Source organism: Antrostomus carolinensis, unplaced genomic scaffold (genome assembly GCF_000700745.2).
Source record: "Antrostomus carolinensis isolate BGI_N321 unplaced genomic scaffold, ASM70074v2 scaffold12502, whole genome shotgun sequence".
NCBI classification, from domain to species: Eukaryota; Metazoa; Chordata; class Aves; order Caprimulgiformes; family Caprimulgidae; genus Antrostomus; species Antrostomus carolinensis.
The window spans coordinates 26,007-42,620 of NW_010301646.1; the positions used below are offsets into that span (position 1 = coordinate 26,007).

Consider the following 16,614-nt stretch of genomic DNA (forward strand, 5'->3'; position numbering starts at 1 on the left):
TATGAAGTTATGGGAGATCCTTGAGGATGAAAAGCAGATTCAGTGCATGCTATTGTTATTCTGTGTACCCCCTGATAAATAACTTCTGTTTAAGTCACTCTTAGCAACAAAACCCACTGTGTTCATAAAAAAAATATCAGCAACTAGAAGAAAAAGATGAGAGGACTTTGTACTAAGCTGTTTGTTGAATAAGAATAATTTATATAGACAGCAGTATTTGTGTATTGCAAAACTCAGGAGCATAAGGTATGATATACAAGAATGGTGTATCAGAAGGAGAGACTTGAATTTTTAATCATAAAGCCAAGCAAACCAGTATAACAGTTGCTATTTTGAATATACTAGCAACATGAAACTTGAAAATATTTAAAATAAATAAACGTAAAGGTTTATTATAACCATCTAATTCTTAGAAGAGAAGACTCAATATGTGCAAATAAAAAAGCGTCTCGTCAAAACAAAAATATTCTCTGAATGATATCTCCTCTCCATCAGAAATTTTCAGTGAAATATTATCAAGTGAAAAAGCATAAGAAAATCTATAATAGCAATAATAATCTAGAAGAGTAGATCAACACAAGAATCATCAGAAACATTAAAAGATTCATGTAGCTTTTTTGCAGCAAGCAAACATTATTTTACATAATTTAAATCCCATTCTAAAATTGGTATTTTATTCCCACTCTCACAGCAAGGCTCTGACAATCAGTTCTTGCTGTCATTTATGGATTGAAAGAGTAAGGATATTGCCTTAAATACCTTTCCTGAAAATTACATTAGATTTATTTAAAAGAAACAAAACTCTCTTTAAAGCTTTGTTCCAACTTTAAGCAATGACTGAAAAGAGTAGGCATTTTCCAGACCTTGAGATTAACACTTTTGAATAATCTGAGTGAGGAAGGAAGAAAACTCAAAGTCCATCAATTTTATCCAATAGCAAAAGAAGCAGAAAGACCTACTCCTTCACACATGACATCAAACTGCGACCTCCTCACCACAAGGTACAGAAAGTACTTACATAGTTAAGTCCATTGAGAGGTAAATAAAAAGACATCAGGGGATTCAGAGAGCCTGTAAGTCAGAAGGCTCCTCTAGATGGGGAGAGCACTAAAGGGAATCAGCACCGCATAAAGCAATAAAGCATTCCTTTTGGCTTGTTTTCATGGTAAGGACTGGCATGGAAAGGTCCAGAGCTCCAGTCTTCCTCAGCCAGATTGTTCTTAGGACTAATCCTCACTTTTAGGGCAATTTTCAAGAGAGGAGGAAACGAGTCATGTAACACCACATATATATTCTCAAGCAAATAAAAAAAGTTCTGAGTTTTTCCTCATTATCAATGCTAACAGGACAAGAATTCCACTGCATAATAAATGATTGAGTCTCACAAACGCTAGCTACTCTGAAACAAGTAACTGTACCTATCTCTCCCAATACCTCTTAATAATACCTCTTTGTTGTATGGCACTGTAAGAAAACATGCTTGCAATAAAATCACAAAGGATTATAAACACTGCAGTTTAACTTAGTGGTATTGATTAACTCAGAAAAAAATAGCATATTAGAAAACTGACTACTACCTAAAAACTGGGTTTAAACAAGACAGTTTTGTGAAGCTGTCGTGTCTGCAGAAGGGAATGACCTAGTCCTGGCAAGACCAGTTTATGTGCTTCCAACTAAAGCATCAATAGATTTAAGTCAACCAATTTTCTACATAGTCCCTTGCTTCTGAAAACAACACAGAAAAAGGATGATTCAGAGGAAATCAAAACATCAACTTCAGGTTAGAAAACACTTAAAAAATGCAGGACGATTTTTCTTCCCTGTGTCTACATTGCTGAGGTATCCAAAAGCATTAGATTTTAAGACCTTTGGAAAGATTTTTTTTCTTTTGTTGAAACATCAGTTACTCGCTACTGCGAAAGGGATGATACCAGACTGATGAACCACTAGTTCGATTTGGCATGGCAAGTTCTGTGTTCCTTTGATGTGGAAGGAAACTGCATTGCTGACACACATGCACACTGACTCTCTCAGGGCTTCTTCTCCCATCACTGGACAAGGTGTTTAAGCAATAACTCGTTAACGCTTATATGAGCTCTATGTGTAAATCCTCCACAACACTGATGGAAAAAGCAGAAGGCAGTGCTTTGCAAATGTTTTATCTAAAGCATTGACACCACAAGAACTAGTGTCTTCTATGGAAGAGTAGTGCTGAAGACTTCAAATAATTTTATCCCTCCTTAAATCTGTCAACAAATAAACAGTTTTTTAAAATTGTTCTCTTTAAGAGCATATGATTTGGGGTGAAAAGGTTTCATGCTTCCTTGATTCTAAGGAATACAATTTTTCTTTCAAGCTGCATGAAATGCAATGCAATAGGTAGAGAATATGATTTATCTCTGACTATTGTTGCCCAAACACACACAAAAAAGACAAAAGCATTAATTGATGAAATATCTTAAATAGCAAATTTGTGGATTTTCATAGAACTTACAACAGTGTTATTCTGCTACTGCAAAGAAAAAGCAAACCAAAAGATAAAAAAAAAATAAAAACACCAAACAACCTCAAAACAGAGTGAAATTTATATACAAACTGTTGACTGTAGTGGACTTCATTTTCTAAGGTTGAAAATCAGTCTCAAGGAATTAAAAACTAAGTCCAGCCTTGCTTCATATCAAGTTTATACCAGCATCTTCTAATATATTCTGTGTGTGTCAAGCACATTAAAAAAAGTCCCAGATTTAATGGCCATGTCTCATGTTTAAAACTTGCAACTCAAGCAAGCAATCGTCACCTTTTCTATCAGGTGTTATTTTCATCAAGCTGCTTTTTGTGTTTAAATTTGAAAATCCTTTCAAACTAATCCCATCCTAGTCAGTAAATCCAACCATTCCTGTGGCCAAGCAAGTCTTTATTACCTAGCTCTGTACATCGGAAGCTGAACTGCTGCAGAGCAACTGCTAATAACCTCATTATCCACTGGGGCCATGCAGATGGTACGGCGCATAATCTACACAAGGGATGCTTAAAATTAGTTATGAGGTTTTAAAATTGGTGTCCTGCAAAGCAAAAATTCAAACAAATTAATGAAATGCCCTAATAAGCATAAATGGATACACATTTGCCTTATTTATTTTTGTACTTTAGTATGACTGAAACAGAGGAGAAGAAAGGCTAAAATTAATTACAAATTCTCATGAGTCACTGACTTTCAGTGAATGAAGACTCAACATGGAGACTAGACCAACCAATAATTTATCGTCCCAGATCAGACACTGCAAAACCATGTTAAATGCTCCTGTTATTTGTTCTATTTATTACCTGTCATAGGATACAAAATTCACTTTATAATTCCATTTACTGACTTTTTTTCTCATATTAACTATGCAGAAGGTTTGCGTGGAACAATTTTAAGGCACATTTTAAATTGGTCAGTGCAAGCTCCATGTTCCCCGATTCCCACATATATAATACATTAATCACCCTTCAATGAATCACAAAGCGGAATAAAAACATGCCTGGATTAGCAGAGCTGATTTGACTCACCCATTATTCTGCTCAGCGCCGCGTTCCTCGTGGGTGATTCGCTGAGGCCCTCGATCCCACCATAGAGGGAGTGGGAAATCCTCCTTTCCCGGTCATCCAGCAGAGTCTCTATAGGCAGCTCTGGCCCAGAGGGGCTCCCAGGTGACTCCAACTGCACAGAGAGAGGAAAATTAGCACCCAGGGTCCTTTTAGCAGCATGGGGGAACTGTAACAACTTGCCTAAGGCCTAGAGCTGTCTGGGCACCAAATGAGATAGAACTTCTCACCCTGGACAAATATAATTTGCAATGACAGCTCTGCTTAATGACCAACTTTCTAAGCCATTTTACACCGTGCCTCCCATGGTGCCCTGTCAAATTTCAAATCCTGCAGGAGGAAACTGGTGAAAAAAAACCCATTGCATTTTGGTGTGTCTCTGTTGGATTATTTCTTAAACAGACATTTTGGCTTTTTTCAGCACCCTTGGGCAGACAGCTGGGCCATTGTTCCCACACTGACAGCCTGTCAGAACAAGGCTCCTGTCAGGAGCGCGGAGCAGGAACTCCATTTGGAATTGGACTGTTGGTGCTTTTTGAAGTGGTGCAATTTGCTTTCAAATGTAATCATCATAGGAACCCCCAGGAAACCCCACCACATGTATTAGTAACCAATACGTAAACACTCAAATGTATTGTAGTTAGGAGGAAACGGGAAAAAAAGAAGTCAGGCCTCACAGTAACTTTTTTTTTCTCCTATTTATGATGAGTTCTTTGCTCTGCCTTTCCTGGACACAGGATACAGAGACCTCATATACTTCATTCAGTCTGGAAGCTTCCCTGATGCCCGGCACTGCTGCAGCATCCAGGCAGAGCCACAAAAACCACAACTGGTAAGACCTGAGGTGCCCCCCTACCCCAGCCCACCACCACTGCAGGCAGATCTGGGGCATTAAGAGGCAGATGAAGTAGGTGATGGAAGAAGTGATGGAGACAAGCTTCTTGGCCATGAAGATTGCATGTATGACTGCCTCCCCACCCCAGTTGTCTTCTATCAGAAGGCTCCCCTGAGTGACTTCCTGCTCAGCCTTTGTTAGCAGAAGCTGCTCATCCCTTGTTTTCCTGCCTCTCAAATTTTTTAAAAAGAGAGGAAAATATCAACTTTTCCTCAGTGAACCCCAGAGAATCAGAGCTCGGTAGAAAGCAGCGCCCATGCAAGGCAAAGAAATAAAACAACTTGATATCATCTAGTGGGGCTTAGCCACCCCATTAGCCATGGGCAGCTCCACTGCTGCTGCAATCGCAGCACCTGGGAGCGAGAAGAATGAGCGTCTGGGCACTTGTCGGTCAGCTCGGAGGACAAATTTGTCAGCACCCAGCCACTCGCCATGCAGATAAAGACACCCCACACCATCACCTAGCCCTCGCACCATCCAGCCTGTCCCTAAAGCCCTTGGCTGACCTGAGTTCTAGCATTCTGCTGATACTCAGTAATGCTGCCAAACGAGCTTCTCCAAGAGCATTAAATCAATTCGTCTAAACATCATGGGCTGTATCCAACTCTATTAAAAAAAAATAATTTAAAAATATTTTAAAATAGATGCATTTTTCAGGATAATTGTATGAACTCACACATCAAAGTGTTAGTTGTTTCCACTGACATGCCTCTTCATATTAAAGTGTACAGTTAAAAGTTAAGAGCAATGTCTTACACAAATCCTACAGCATTTATTTTATATGTACTGAACTACAGCAAGGACTAGATACTGCAAGATACTGAGCATGCTGCAAATTCTCGGAAGCCACTGGGAATGCTTATTCCAAGGACTGGTCTCTAAACGAGCATAAAAGGAATAGTTCATAGTTTCAGGAATTACAATAACAAGCAACATGTTTGTTGGTTGTTTTTTCTTCTTTAAACAGCTGCCCATTATTAATCACTCGACCCACAATCCCCAGATGACAAAGAAATGTATGCTATGAAAGACTTTTAGAAATCTGCTTCAAGGGCTACAAAGCACTCGGCTGCAGTCTCCACAGCAGAGGCTTTGAAGTCAGCCCAATGGACTAACGACTTCTGACACTCGGGCACTGGCGTAATGCCTGGTACACAGAGGGGTAGAGGTTTGCAAAATGCCACATTACAAAGTTGAGGACACCATGATCAGAAGGTCATAGAGCCTGTAAAAAATCATTATTTCTGTTCAAAGCTATCATCTGTTTAATATAAATGAGATATTTAATGAAGTTCCAAATTGTAGACTTATCTCTCCCAGTTTGATAAGCACTGGGGAGATTTACTGCATCGGAGGGTCAACACAATTACAATTGGAGGCACGTCAAGCTGCAGAAGAATAATAAACTTGCAGTGCAAGTGAATTAGACTCAATAAGGTTTAAATTGTGAAATAAGGATTTGTTTTATTAGTTTTTTTAAACTGCAGATTACAACTGACAGCTTTACTGAAAAGTAAATTAAACAATATTTGTAGCCTCTGTTATAAGGGCAAATTCAAAAAGAATGGAAATGTTAAATTCTGAAACACTGTAAGAAAAAAGCACACCAACGTTAGACTGCTTGGAGAGCTTAAACTTGCATGATAAAGGCATTAAATCACAAACTAACCTTTATTTTATTGCCTTTAAATAAGGTGTGAAAATATCAAAGTGCTTGGGATTTATTCTCCCAGTGCTATATTGATGACTTTATGTAACAAGTGTCCAGCTTTTAGTGAGCCATATCACACAGTCGCTCTTTATGCGACAACCCATCAACTTTCAAACTCATTTGTAGGAAGGACTCAGGAGATTTTCAGAAAGATACTAACAAGAAGAAAGCTCTGAATCAGAGAAATACATAGAAATTCACTCCTGGTAAAGCAATAAAGTACAGGGTAAATAAAAGAAATAGCAAGAGCACTGTGTTTAGATGGTTGTGTTTTGTTAAGTCAAACACTTATTTCATCATTTTCATGGGGAAAACTTTTTCCATTTCTAATTAGCATCTCAAAAGATGGCATTTACAGCCAACTACACAAATATTTTACAAAAGATACAATGCCATTTATAAAATAGGAAAAATTGGATAGGAATTAAACTGGCTTTCACCAAAAAAAACCCCAAACCTGTGCTGTGGGCAAGACAAAGAGACCAACAGTCCAAAGCAAGACTTGCAATTCAAATAAAGACTTGTTCTTCCTGATGCTTTTCTAATAAAGAGCTTGAATTAAACATTCCAGTTCCTTTCCTTAGCTGATTCCAGTGCTATGCAGTACAGTTTAATTTGATTAACTGATAAAGAGTACGTAATATAAATGAAGATGCACAAGTTCTTGACTTTTATTAAAGGTCTGGCAAGGAAAGTAAGCTAGGCAGCAACTGGCCCCTATAATTCACATCAATAGCTGCCCCTAGCAGGAGCACTTCTCCATGTGACAGTTCAGAGCCACAGACCAGGTGATGCTGGATGGAACCACTGGAGATTATCTAGTCTAACCTCTTGCCCAAAGCAAGGTCAGCAAGAACAGGTTTATCAGTGCCTTGTCCAATTGAGTTTTTAATACCTCCAAGGACAGAAACTCCACCACTTCTTTGGGCAACATGTGCCAGTGGATGACCACCCTCTCAAAAGAAATCTTTTTGTTATGTTTAAAGAAATGTATTTCAGTTTGTGTCCATGGCTTCTTGCCCTGGCACTGGGCAGCCCTGAGAAGAGTCTGGATTGGTCTTCTTTATGCCCTCCATCAGTTGTTTATAGACACTGGTAAGATCCCCCTGAACTTTCTCTTCTCTCAGCTGAAAAGAGAAAGTTTCCTCTCTGGGTCCTAGCACTGATCTATAATAAATGATCATATTCATAAAAATGCAATAAAATCTCACATGCTACAGATTGCCTGTAGCTCCTTTGCTCTCCATTCTCTTAAAATAAAAATAGAAACTTTTTTTTTTTAAATAAAGAAGCACTCTACCCTGGCCCTTTGTCATTCAGATAAGAACCAGCTGTTTGCTAAAGCACTGTCTGTACTAACTAGCCCAGCTGCTGCTTATCTAGATGATAAAAGGACAACTAATGCAGTCCTTTTTACTTAAACACCACCATCCATCCTATCTGAAGTCATGCACATAAATATGAAAAAAGTTTATGCAGAAGAACACTGCCAAAATATTCAAAGCATAAACAAACTTTTTTTTTTTAAAAAAGAAACAATAATCAGACTCCCTTTTTCCTTCAAAAGTAAATTATCCAAATACTGGCATGCAAGCATTATGGATTTTAAAGAACTCAGTATACAAATATGCTATATATTACACTGCATCCAGAGTACTGAAGCTCTTTCTGTCACACAGAATTATTCTCCAGGCTTTCTTTTTCCTTTCTTTGTACTGTGGCTAAGATGTCCAAAATGCTTCAGCTTCCTTTTTCAACAGAGATACTTTTATAATACTGCTACCAATATTAAATAAGGTTTTCTTTGTTACCACCCAAGTTGGGATCCTGCTTTAGGGACAGACTTTGCAAGATGCAAAAATGTATGTAAATAGCCAGTAAAAGGGTCAGGTTTGACTTACATGCACAATCATGCACTAGTAAATGTACAATTAGTACAATGCTTCTAAGAAACACTGCATTCTGCTTCTTACGATGTTAAAAGGCAAGCAGAAGACAAAACATGCTTTCAGAATGGTGGGAAGGAACCCACACAGCTTTATAAAATGTAGTTAAGATGGTATGTTATAGGGTATGGGGAGGAACCGGGGCCAAGATGGAGCTTGTAAGTTGATACCAAGGATAGAAAACAGATGAAGGAGAAAAAAGTAAGTCACAAATAAATGGCAACAGGTAGAAGAGCAGAACAGAAGACATAGGATACTTCAAAATAGAAAACTGTGTACATACTTTCCCAACAAGTAACTTCTAAAAATATTTCTTGGGATGTTTACTTTTAGAAGTTTACCTAAGTACACTGAAAATCATGCACCAAAAGACCACCAGAGGCCTAAAAGGAGACTATTAACAAGTCCTATATTAGAAGCTCAGGTAAAATGTGCCACAATTAAAAAACCCCACCGATATGGCCCCAGAAATTGAGAGAAAGAAGGAAGAATTTAAGCAGCATCTTTCAGAGACTACTCAGACTGAAGGTAAAATGTTCACCAAGGACATCGACAGTGAAGCAGCTGGACTCCTTGATGGCAAGAGTGAAAGGGTTAGTGAGGGACAAGTCTGCAGTAGGGAAGCTCAATGACTTATTTGCCTCAATCTTTAATGTTGAAGACATTGGGGAGATTTCCACACCTGACTCCGATTTTTGTAGCAAATAAGAAGAGTGAGATCAGACAGAAAAAAACACATAGGAGCATCAGACCAAATGGGTAGGTGAGAAGTTAACACGTCACCCAGGTTGGATGGCATTCTCCCAAAAGCCCTGAAGGAACTCAATCATGAAATTGCATAACTGCTGACCAAAATGTTCAACATGCTGTTACAAATGGCCATGGTGCCAGAGGACTGGTGGTTGCCTATATATCTAGAGGGGATCTTGGGATCTAAAGACCAGGTGTCTGACCTCCTTCTGGATAAAATGTTTGCTTCTACAATAAAGAGTAAGATCACTGAGCCTGATGGACATGGGTCTGTGGAGAAGGCAGACATCCATGGGGAAATCCCACCTCACTGGGATGCTGGAGCTGCACGAAGGTGCTCATAAGCTCTCAGCTCTCAGGCAATTAATCGGACAGGACATATTTGCATTTTCAGAAAGCCTTTACCAAGGCTTCAAATCAAAGGCATTAAAGAAAGTTTTCATAGGACTGGGCCAAGTTTGCATTTTCTGGACTGAAATCTGGCTAAAGTATTGGAAACAGAGATCAGTCTTCAGGGTGGAGAAGAGTCAGCTGCAGGTTCGCCCAGGGATCAGGGCTGGGAACAGCTTAGGCTGATGAGCAGCTTTATCAGTGACTTGGAGAAGGGATCGAACAGTGCAATCACTGTGTTTGGAGAAGATACTAAAGCCTTTTCAATACTTAAATGAACTACAGAAGGTTGTCATAAAGCTAATCTATCAAGAAAAGAAAAAAAAAACAAACCTATCGTACCAAAGTAGGTAAGTAGGTAACGCATGCAGGGAAAAATGATGCTGAACATTTTATGCTTCCACACATACCAGAAAAAAATAGATGTTTCTTTGTTTCCTTTCCATTATAATGAAACCACTCATTTGAAAAGTCTCTCTCACTGATCTGTCTACCAGTCAATTTATTTTAACAGTTGACAAGGTCCTTATATGGTCTGGATTCGTGACTGTTTCTCTGCTTCATGGTATGCTCCATTTTCAACTCAGCAACTGAAGTAGAAATGAACAGGCACACACAAAGAAATCTGGGGATCTGCAAATCATTTGCAAACCCTTTTTTCAGGCAGGTTTGGCAAGACATTAATTCCATCAAAAAAGGAAGATAGGGGGGAAAAAAAACAAACCACCTTGAAATTTCTCATTTTGAAGAAAATGGTGATGCTGTCTCTCTTAATGGCAGACAAGTGCTGCCTGCGTGTGACATCAACAGATTGCAGATGAGCAATCTGTGCCTCTAAGCTGTCCAGGTTGCAGGAGTGAAAAGAGCAGGACTCCAAAAGTAACTATTACCTTTATTTTCTTGAATCAGCACATACTGCCGCCAGCTGCACAGATCCGACTGACAGTCAAGCCTAAGCGCTGTGTATGCATTAAGGCTGTACAGCCAGCAGCTGTTTGTCCATACAGGTTAATCATAATAATACCACTAATTAACAGAACATGGCACAAGGAGCTCCAGTGTTTCTCCTCAAATCTTAGGCTCCTCCGTAATTAAAAAAAACGTCAAACCTGAGTTAAAGATCCAAACAGCTGATGGTCATGTCTTCTGAAAACTGTAGTGTTAAATACTGAGCCTATATGAGTATCAAGTCACTACTATTGTTATTCTTCCCTTTTTGCCACTGTCTGCACAACTTTGGAAATTTACCTTCAAGTTTTTCTGTGCTTACAAAGGAAAGCTGAAGAATCAACACACAATACTGATCACAGAGGGCAAGGCTGAAAGTTGAAAACATAGATTTGAACAGCATACTTAACTTCTTTGAAAGGGGGGAGGGAACCTTAGATATATCCAAATCCCAAACTAAATGTTTTTCTTACACTAATCTAACAGCATCCATCAAATATTCACTGTGTGATTTTGTCTGGAGTGGCCGAGATATTAAACAAAGCTTTGCAAGGTTTGCAATAGTGCAGCTTACAGAATTAACTATATTACTATGTGTAAATATAATGCAAACAGGAGAAAAACTCAGACACACAGTTTTGGCTTGGAGTTCACTCATAGCTACCACTCACTCCATGTTTATATAAATATTTACTACAAGATAATTCACTTGAAAACTTGGGTGGATTACACCCTATCTCCTGGTGAGTGAATGAAAATTCTTTCTACAGGCTACTCTTCAGTTCAGTAAAACCACAACAGCACAAAAACACTTTTTACCTTCTGGGAAGTTTGTGGTCTCTTTTGAGTTTAGTTATGTAAGAGCTGATGATGTGAATTATTTCCTCATTACATCTCCGAAGACAAGATAATACTCTTATGGTGTTTATGTACATATTTATTGTTACTATAATTGCTTTGGAGGCTTAGTCTATACCATGAGAACTGGTGAAGCTGTATGAGAATAATGCTGACATGAACAAGGAGTATCAGAGGTCACTTCACGAAGTTTTGAAACACTTTCATGCTCCAGTTAAGTAGACTTTGGCTTCTGAAGCCTAAGAGAGCTTTCTGACAAAGAAACAGCTCCTCTGCAGCGGATGGGAGGCAACTGTCCCTGCCGCTCTAAACGCAGGACACCAGGGGTTGAGCCATCCTCTCTTCTAGACAGTAACCAAAATACAAAATGCACATGAAAATTCTGGTCTGAATTGAAACACAGAGAAATGGCTCTCTGCAGACCTGTACTGTCAAATGAATTTTCCCCTGCCCTGAAATTCTTAGGGCTGATTATGAAAATGAATATTAAAAACAAAATAAAAGTATTCATACTACTAACTTTATTAAAATCCAATTCAAATTCAATTTAACTGAAAAAAAAAAAAAAAAAAGCAGACTGGGTTGCCTATCTATCTCAAAAGAACTCAGTTTGATTTTGCAAATGCAAACTCATTACTGGACTTGAAGCCAGGAGGAAATAAAAGGCTTGTTTTTTTGTTCTTTTTGCCATTGGGTTTGTAACAGCCAGATAGCAAATGTTTTTATCAGCCAGACATTGAGCATAATTCTTTTTTGCATTGGCATTATCATCCCTTGTACAGAATTCCCTTCCAAGAGACTTGTGGCTGCTCCACGGCACGGTGGGAAAGCCCAGGGCACCGAGTCCTGACCTCACACCATGTTGAAGGAATGACCATGCCACTGGAACGGAGCGGAATGAACACTGCTGCTGGTGATGCACAAAAGGGAATATAATCAAGTTCGTTCCACTTAACTGTAGTTCTGCAAGACTAACAAGAGTGTAAGCTATATTTGTGTCCATGAAGTGGCCACATACAATGCTGAATCAACACAGGGGAGAAATCAGTTGAACAGGATATTTTTTGTTGCTGCTGTTATGGCGACACATTTGGAGAACGAAGAGAGAGAAAAACATAGAAAACACTTGCCAAATACTTTCTCAAAAGGTAAACATTTCTTTTTGTCTTTAAGGAAAAACAGTAAAATCCCATTTCTGAGGAACATGCTGGTAAAAGTTGTGATTCATGAAGACAGGTTCTGCCATTCTGATGCTTTTATTTCTCATCTGCAACCTCCTGAATTTGCTGCCAGACAGATGTCATTTATTTTTTGCTCTAATACTAAAAATCTTTGCTGAGACTGTATACTAGGCTGGTGGCAGCTACAGGGATATTCTAAAGGGACAGCTTATGTGCCAGCACATCTAAATAATCTAAGTTGCTGAATTAAGCATAATATAGCCGAGGCAGACAGATATAGACAATAACTGATGCTCAACAGGAAAGCGAACATCACTGCAACGCTCAGTGGTGCAGTGCTGCTCTCCAGCTGGGTCCATTACTTAGGGGTTAAGGTGAGTGAATAACGTACTCATATAAGGTATTCATAGAATCACTTAGGCTGGAAAAGACCCTTAAGATCATTGAGTCCAACATAAACCTAACACTGTCAAGTCCACCACTAAACCATGTCCCTAAGTGCTACGTCTACACAATATAGAAATAATATTATCATAGCTTACCAGTATTATATCTGCCTAATAATATCTGAAGTTTAAATCAGTCCAATTCTTGAACAAGGAATTATGGTTTAATTGCAAAATGCTAAGAAAAAAATTTCTCTCTTCACTTTTGATTTCACTGAATTTTGGACACTGTAAGACGTTCAGAAAACTGTCTTCTTGAATACTGCCAGCTCAGCAGGTAAACATCTTCATGTCCATGCAAGTTGTGCTTTCATCATAGTAAAATATACAAACAGTATTGACATCATTATTTCCTTTGGATGAATGTGATGAAAGCAAGAATTCCTCATAAAAAATAGTTACAGAAATTATTTGGCAAACATGATCATTACACCAATAGTTTCATATTACCACTTTCTGAAATTATTACGGCTCATCTCACTAGCTTGTTAAAGAGCTGGGAAAATCCACAAAAAATTGTAAAGTAGGCCTATCTTGCTCCCTCTACAGATACATTTTAGTGTGTCTAAATCTGTTTCTAACATCAGTTCTTTCATCTTGGAGAACATATACTGTAGACTGAGTTGTGCCATTTTTACCATGTGATTTCTGCAAAATAAATTCATGAATGTTAAGCGGATGTAGGGCACCAAACTATTCCTAACATGAGTAAGCAAAAAAATCTATTGGATTTAAGGAACAATGTCTTTGGTTCATCATTCCTGGATTTGCTCTATTATGTTTACAAACACTGTCCTGGTACCTTTGTTCTAGGAGATTTTCACTAAGAGAAGAGTGAACATCTTCCATTCCCTTTTTGGGAAAAAAAAACCACCCAAACCCACAGAAATAGTCTAAATTATTTCACCCTTTCTGTGTAGTAACATATGAAATACTTCTGAAATCAAATAGGAACAAGAAACAGTCTTCAAAGGACAATCTGTGCTCTCTGGAGTCTGAGTTCAGAATTATCAGCAAATATAAAAAGGTCAGAATTCCTTCAACACCAAGTGAGAAACTGTGTGCATCCAAGCTGGCTTTCTAGCAGTGTGTATATATAAACATGTGGATGCGTATTAAAGTTGTGTATAAGCAGTTAATCAAGAGGAGCTTAATACTTTTAGAGACACTAGTGTGTCTTCAAACATAATTTTATAATACACTATGAATCATAATTTTTTAAGATCAATTTTATGCATTAAAAAATAAACCATTCCCTTTCCCCCTAGGCAAGATCAGCAGTACTAAGCCAATTTGTGCACATCATTCTTGAAGCCTGATGCTCAAGAAATAACAGTTCCAATAAGACCTTACCAGTGTTAACAAGAATGAAAGAATGACTTTTAGATGTCTTAAGAACAGTTGTTTCTCTGATCGTCCATTCAACTGCACCCTATTTAACTCAGTGCATTCCTCCAATTTGTCAAAATAATTTTGAAGTCTAAATCAGTTCTCCACAGCATCTACAGTCCTTCTTAGCATCATATGCCCACATATTTCTACTATATAGCATTGTTTACATTAATCTAGAAGATAAAATATTAGAAATCATGGAAATGTTTCAAAACATCAACACATTAACACTCCAGTGGAAAAGACAAAATCTGCAAAAAATATCAGAAAAAGAATAACCACTTCACCCTGAATTCAGTACTTCATTCTTCCCTACAATGAAGGCCAAGACACACCACAATTAAAATCCAAAATAACAGAATTATTTGCATAAAGTTTTGCAGAATCTCTACATGGAACTTTTCATTGTTTAGATAAAATATAATAAAGAAATGTAAGTGTGCTACTCTTAATTAAAAAAAATGAAAGTGACAGAGAAGCAAGTCAGTTAAACACTAAGTCTATAAATGAAAGATTCAATAGACCTACATAAAAAACTCCAAAGAAAAAAAATCACATAAACAGTGGGATCCAATTACAAAATCAATATAGTTTTATTTAGTGTTTCCTGTTATTCATTGATGAAAATACTCAAAAGAAAAACTTTATTGATTGGTAATAAGGTTAGCATGTCTAACACTGACATTCAGATCATTTTGTAATTCTCTCTTTCTTTAGCTTCTCAAATATTATTTTCCAGGTCTCAGTGGAAGGATGACATCTCCTAAAACACAAATGCCTTAGAAATTAAAACTCTCAGTCCTGATATTAAAAGCGTATTACCTCATTGCATTTACTTATTCGCCTCGCCACAATAAGCTGGATCATTCCCCGTTTGTTTCCTTCAGTGGACATGGACCTCCTTAAAGTTTCCATAGCATCTTGATTTGTTTTGCCCAATAACGATTCTCCATTCACCGCTATTAGTTGATCATTCACTCGAAGCCTGCCATCCTGGAAAAGGAAAGATTATACCTAGTTACATAAAACATAAAACACACACAAAAGAAATTTAGTCTGCTGGAGAGAGGAAAAAAAAAACAAAAGAAAAATAATCAATCATCTATGCTTAGTCCTAGTATTAGGGCCAAATGAACACTGGTATAATAGCTTCCACTGTAGGAAATGTCTATTCCAATTACAGATTTGCACTGCAAGCTATTATCATAACCTGTTTACACAAATAGCATTGTAATTGAACTGTCCCAGAGGTTGCTCCAGAGAATCTGTAAAGGCTGTTTAAATGTTACCTCTGATGGTATAATTGGAAAAAGCTAGTTACAGAGCAACCTCACTCTTGAATCTGTGGTTATTTTCCAAACAGCCTTATTATGGAAAACTGAGGAAGTCAAAGGTACACAGATGTTCTCTCTCACCTTGGATGCTGCTCCACCGTTAATAATGGACTTGACGAAGATTCCTAAATCAGCATGGTTTTCTTTTGACCGGTTACCTTTGACACTCACACCAAGTCCAGCTGATCCAGAGTCATTCAGTGGAACTTCAAATGTTAGGAATTCCCTGGTGCCGTCAGGTGTGAGGACAAGTTCCTCTTCTTCTGCTTTCTGTCAGGAAGATTAACATGAGATTATAGAAGAGTATTTCTCTTTGGCAAATCTCTTCCCTCAGATATTAGCATTAAAAAACCATGCTTTTCACTACAATGCCACAATATTTTCCACAGTAATTATTTGAAGAAACATGCACAAATAGTGTATTTTCAATCACCTCCAGCTGATGCCTAGATTCAGAAGTATCTTATGTTTGTGTCTAAGTGCTTCTCTACCTAGTAAAATAATTGAATCGTGTGTCATTACTGATTGTGCTATTAATACCAACTCACACGTAAGCTGCTATTTCATTAGCCAAAAGAGAGCTGTATCAGAAATATTTTCTTACTTGCAAAGCTACAGAATTTTTTAAATAACATCACCATCTATCATAGTTTTGCAGTCATGGGGAGAAACTAAGTGCAAGAAAATTAAATTCAAAAATTACTCATTCACCTCATTTCATTTAAAACTAGCTGTGTTAGGAAAAATCACACAACTACACAGCTGAGATCTGCAACAGCACATCTCTCCGCTATTGCCAGGCTTAGCAGTAAATCCAGCTGTGAGTGCCAGTTTTCCTGTCTTTCCTGGCTCTGCCCTTCACCTCTGTTCTCTTACTCACATCTTTGGTTCTTCGCTGCCCTCCACACCCACTTTTAGCCTGGCTGGGACAATCACAGGTTTTGCACACCAGGAATTATAGTCTGTCCCTGACAAGGAGCTGCTCAGTGAAAACCTTCTACTCATCTGAAAGCTGAGCTTATGTAGGAGACCAGCCTCTCGCTTTGCCTCCTGCCAAGCTCGGGGTGGTGGCAGGCAGGGAGCAGGGGCCCTGGGGTGTCCCCACAGAGCAGTCGCACTTGTGGGGGCAGCAGGGATGAGCACAGCACCCAGGAAAGAAAATGGTCAGGCCCTGAGGA

The 16,614-nt window shown here is 38.3% G+C and overlaps 1 protein-coding gene across 1 annotated transcript in view; it reads right to left on the bottom strand.

The window, feature by feature from the left end:
- The window catches only part of PARD3 (par-3 family cell polarity regulator), a gene marked incomplete at its 5' end in the record, with an annotated part of 82,492 nt that overhangs the window by 23,184 nt on the left and 42,694 nt on the right, over nt 1-16,614 (bottom strand). The window contains 3 exons of the mRNA XM_010163541.1: nt 3,550-3,700; nt 14,925-15,095; nt 15,518-15,706. Coding sequence (XP_010161843.1) covers nt 3,550-3,700; nt 14,925-15,095; nt 15,518-15,706 — 511 coding nt within the window. The remainder of the gene's footprint in view (nt 1-3,549; nt 3,701-14,924; nt 15,096-15,517; nt 15,707-16,614) is intronic.